This window comes from Gavialis gangeticus, unplaced genomic scaffold (assembly GCF_001723915.1).
Source record: "Gavialis gangeticus isolate Ggan-Ray unplaced genomic scaffold, GavGan_comp1, whole genome shotgun sequence".
In the NCBI taxonomy this organism is placed as follows: Eukaryota; Metazoa; Chordata; order Crocodylia; family Gavialidae; genus Gavialis; species Gavialis gangeticus.
Genome location: NW_017729025.1, coordinates 130,220,497 through 130,225,347, shown reverse-complemented (window position 1 = coordinate 130,225,347; position 4,851 = coordinate 130,220,497). Strand labels below are relative to the sequence as shown.

The 4,851-nt window shown below is 42.5% G+C and overlaps 1 protein-coding gene across 3 annotated transcripts in view; it reads right to left on the bottom strand.

Annotated features, from left to right (window-relative positions):
- BTBD10 (BTB domain containing 10) overlaps positions 1 to 4,851 on the bottom strand; it is a 43,588-nt gene that overhangs the window by 7,258 nt on the left and 31,479 nt on the right. For all 3 annotated transcript variants that reach the window (XM_019519558.1, XM_019519560.1, XM_019519557.1), the window contains one exon: positions 3,891 to 4,170. In XM_019519558.1, coding sequence (XP_019375103.1) covers positions 3,891 to 4,170 — 280 coding nt within the window. The remainder of the gene's footprint in view (positions 1 to 3,890; positions 4,171 to 4,851) is intronic.

The following is a 4,851-nucleotide window of genomic DNA, read 5'->3' as shown; positions in this document are numbered from 1 at the left end:
GGGAAGGGGGGAAATCAGACTTGGGAGATGTTTTTTCTTTTAAGAAGATTAGACCAAACACCTGGCACCTCAAACGCCACCCACCCACCTGTTTAAAAAGGTAAAATTTTAAAAAGTACAGATTGAGTCCTAGACAACATTCATCTTCCCTCCAAAATTAAGCAAATTAACTCATTGCCAGTCTGTCTCTACATCTCCAGCCCCTCACATTTTATTCAGATTTGTTCATTCATCTATTCTTCACCCTATAAAATATCCCAAATTTCTTCTTTCAGTGCTTTCAGTCCCAACACTAACTTCCTCCAGCTGAAAAGGGCAGCATGCTGCCCCCTCTACAAACCCACAGAGTTGCTACCTTGAAAACTGCTTCTGCTCCAGTGCAGGAGCAAGAGGCCTGCACTCTTCTAAAGACCGCGTGCCTGGTCTCCGTAGCAGTCCTTGCCTGGGAGCAAAGGTGCCCAGCAATGCCACTCAATCACTACCATTATACTCCTTCTAAATGTGCCTCTCCTTGTCTCCCCTTGGCTTGTATCTTCCTTCCCTCATTTCTTTCTTGGTCCACTTCTCATTGCACTTCAATTCCTGGATGCGTTTTCCCCTATAAAGGGTAGATGGGTTTCCATAATGAAAGGGTTTGCCTGTGCCACAGCTTACTGAGACTGTACAAATTGTAGTTAGTGCTGGTGGTTACAAATGAATGAACCTGAAAATATTGAACAGTGATGTAGCACAAGCACAAGTCTCTGTCGGGAAGCTACACACACACGCGCTACTCAACGCGTCTGGATATCTAACAAAAGTCAGATACCAGTTGAGAGACAAAATACACACTGAGTGTCAAGTGTCGCTGTGCATCCTACAGACAGAGGAGACTCATAGGTAGGCCTCAATCTTACCTCTCTGGGTTTCAATAGTTTAAGGTTCAAACTATTTTATGCTTTTTAAAGAAACCATATCCACGATTTGACATTCTACCTCTGGGATGAAAAGTTGTATTCTTTTACAGGAAGGCCTGAAGGCATACTTTTTTTTTTTTTAAAACACTAGGGGTGCATCAATAAAGATTTTCTTGGCCAATATTGATAGCCAATTATTCACCAGGCATATCTGCCGATACCAATCTAAAAGCCGATTTACAGGAATGCAGCCTGGCAGTGCCTTGCAGGTAAGTCTAAGGAGGGGAAAGGGCGTGGGGGGGATAGATCGAGGCCCCCATTGGGAGGGAGGGAGGGAGCAAGGCAGGTGCAGTAGTTAGCACTGCCCAGCCAAGGCGGAGAATGGGACTCCCCCGGGGCCAGGAGCAGAATAGAGCCACAGGCGTTCTATCCTGCTCTCAGCCCTGGGCAGGGAGGGGTCCCACTTACTGCCCTGACTGGACAGCGACTGCCCCTGCCCCACACTCTCCCTCTCACTGTGGGGGCCTTGATCTACACCCCCCCCACATACACACACCCCTTCCACTCCACAGACTTACCTGCAGGGTGCTGCTCTCCAACCTGTCAGGCTGCATTCTTGGCCATGTGCATGCACGCAGCTGCGCACAAGCACATGGCAGTCAATCAATCAGTGACATTATCAGCTACACCGGCCAAAAAAAGCCGATAGCCAATAATGTTAATTTTCCTTTTATCAGTGCCAATCTGATATGCGACCGAGATATCAGTGGACCTCTACTTTATTTATCACAGCACTATGATCTAGCTTTTATATTTTGCTTTAAGAAAGCACCCAGTTGTCAGTGTTTCTTCTAGATGTACATGTACATAGTAAACACTGATTCCAAACTGATTCCTTGTTTCGTATTAACAAGGGGTAGAACTAGTTCAATGAGTGAAGTTGAACTTCTATATAAATGCCCTTTTAAAAAAGGAAGTCAATTTTAGGATTATGAAAGAGAAAAGCTCATTGTCTACTAGGCTTGAGGCAAAGCCTAGTAGACACTCTTTACTTGCAACTGAAAGAATGAGCAGAGCTTAAGTAGATGGGTAAAGGCCCATTCCTGGAACATGAAAGTCTTACTCAGTGCCTCATATGCTATTTCTGACAAGAAGCAGCTTTAAAATAAAGTTATTTTTAAACCACTACTTCTACAGTTTTATTAACCTAGTTTTGAACCTGCAGAAATGTAGAATAAGTTTGTTCTTTTGACCAGTCCCTGAGGATAGACAATTCATTTAATAGTGTTTGCCAAGGGGAAAATTTTACTGTGTCAGTCACTGTATACCTCTACTTAAAGTCAGTGTCAAGGGCAACTATTCTGTTATGTTCCTTTACATGGATATGCAATTTCTGTTAACATGCACAAAACTATCAAGCACGTTCCTTTCATTTATGACATCACCTCATTTTACCTAAGAAGGAAACCAAAGATGGAATATGGGACATCGGGCAAGATTCTCTCTCCCATTTTCACAAAAAGACAATCCACTTGCTACTTCTTCTCAGACAGGCAATTTAAACCAAAACCCAAGATTGGTAGAACTGAGGAAAAAAACCCACCCCTCCAGCTCAGTAGGCACTGCCACCTGACATACTTAAGTTATGACACCTAGGACCTGTGCTAACAGGCAATCAAATCTCACATGAGCACACCTCAAGACTCAGAGACTGGCACAGCTGCTCTATGTCTCAGCACACAAAACAAGGTGCTTTAACATGGACAAGTGCCACTTACCACCGCAGCAAACGGCCCACCATTTATACAAGGAATGTGAGGGACTACCCGGAGCTACAATGAATGAGCCACAGGGTCTTTTCTTACTAAATTTAAGACCCATACCCAGAATATGAAAGTCATTCAACTATCTGCAACATACTTAAGGATGCTAGCTTTTTGCTGACACTGATAACAGCTCTTATTGCAAGGACATCACGCAGGCTTACAGAAAGAGAAAACTGTTTCCAAGGACAAGAATGTAATGGCTTTCAATATCTTTAGGATTTGGCAACTGGAACAAGATAATCCATATTTTCTTAAAAAGAATTCTTTCATTATATTCCAAACACTGGTTATGCTCCTTGTTTTGTGGTATATAAAAGGAAAGACATACAGAAATTGTCCAGCTAATCCCTTACACTCACTCCTTCAATTCAGAGCTAGTTGGAAAGTCTTGTGCTGATTTTGGAAACATCCATAAAAAATGAGTACTACAACAATGCTTCCAATTTATAAATGAATACTGAGCTTTTGCTTGGATAGTTTATTAGCAACAGCTCCATTTCACGAGTTTCTCCCTATAGATTTAAATTGTTACTAACTTGGTCATAAAAATCACATGCAGCCAGTGGAATAAAATTCAGTTGTGTTGCTTTTTTGTATTTGAAAGGTAAACAGGTATAAAACGGGGTGCTCAACCTCCAGCCCAAATGTGGTCTGCAGAGCCTTAGAATCTGGCCTGCGGGGCTCCCCACAAGTTGAGAAGTTTGGCAGCACAGGAGCTGTTACATTCAATACAGCCCCTGCCAAATTCCAAAAGCCCAAAGCCCTGCACAGCAGGTTGGGGCTGGGCCATGCCCTGCCCCTCCACCCTGTTCTCCACCCCCTTGCGGTTAGATCAAGGCTCTCTCCCCTCCCACAGCTGGCTCAGGACTGGGACTGGACCATGCCCCCTACCCTCTCCCATTGCTCCGCATGGCTGGATGGGGTTCTACTGCCACTGCCCCAAATACTGGATCAGGACCACCAGCTGGATCCAGGCTGCAGACAGACTGGGCACTAGCCATCCAGTCAACCAGCCAAAAAGACTGAGCACCACTGATGTAAAACAACCAAGCAGACAGACGCATAAGAATAGCTTAATTTTATTTTTTTTAAAGCAATTCAAATAGCTTCAAGGAAATGTTATTTCAAACGTGCTATTCCATAATTATAAGATAAAAATGTGACCAACCTGCCCAACATTGTATTAGGCTGTGCAGTAAAGATGGAAGGGTCTACAACAAATCTCGTGTTGTCCACTATAAGCGTTACTCGTTCAGAGGTCCGTACATTCCGAGCTCCCTCTTTTCCATTCTCATATACAAATACCATTTCCCCACCAATCTTGCAGCTCCCATCTGAACTTGACTGGCTACTGTTTCTGCTGCTGTTCCCAACACTGGAACCATTTGGGGAGGTCTTCTGAGGGCGAGGACTGCTTGGTCGAGACGAACTGTGATCCTTTTCACGATCTAATAGACAATGAAAATCAAAAGAAAAGGCAAAGGCAGAGTTCTAGGTTATCTTATATCAGAGACAAAAAGATGAATGAAAAAAAACACAAGTTATCAGTTTGGCAATGCACCCAAATCTTGTTCTATCTGCAACTAATCATTCTACTTAATGTTCCAATTATTATAGGTTTCTTTATTTTAATGCATTTATTTGTTTACTGAAGATGGCACCCTCTGTTCCAGCAACTTGGAAAGAAACTACGTATTCTTCTCAAAAAGTTGCAAACATTCAGTATGTATGGGAAAAGACGCTACAGGCCAGACACACTAGCTGGTGTTTCTTTCTGGATTGTATGTGCATTTACGCGTGTACGTATTTTATACAGCACTGCTTCATCTACAAGGTTGAGAATGATTTCAGAGCTTACATTTTAATCCTTTTTTCTGGTAAAGCTGTAATCAGTTCTGCTTCAACTGATAAAACAACTCATTTCTGTATGATATCAGATTTTGTTTATAAACAGTAAATTACAGTTAAATGGAGAACTTACGACCAGCAGAGAGAAAGTGGTGGTAGCAGAAGGAATGCTGTAAGTTTCCCCCTGAGATGCGTTGTATTTAAAAATGCTGGTAAGAGGCTTTTAGATACAGCCCAGTAAGGGTAGAAAGTATTTTTTTTTTTTTTTTTTTTTTTTTTTT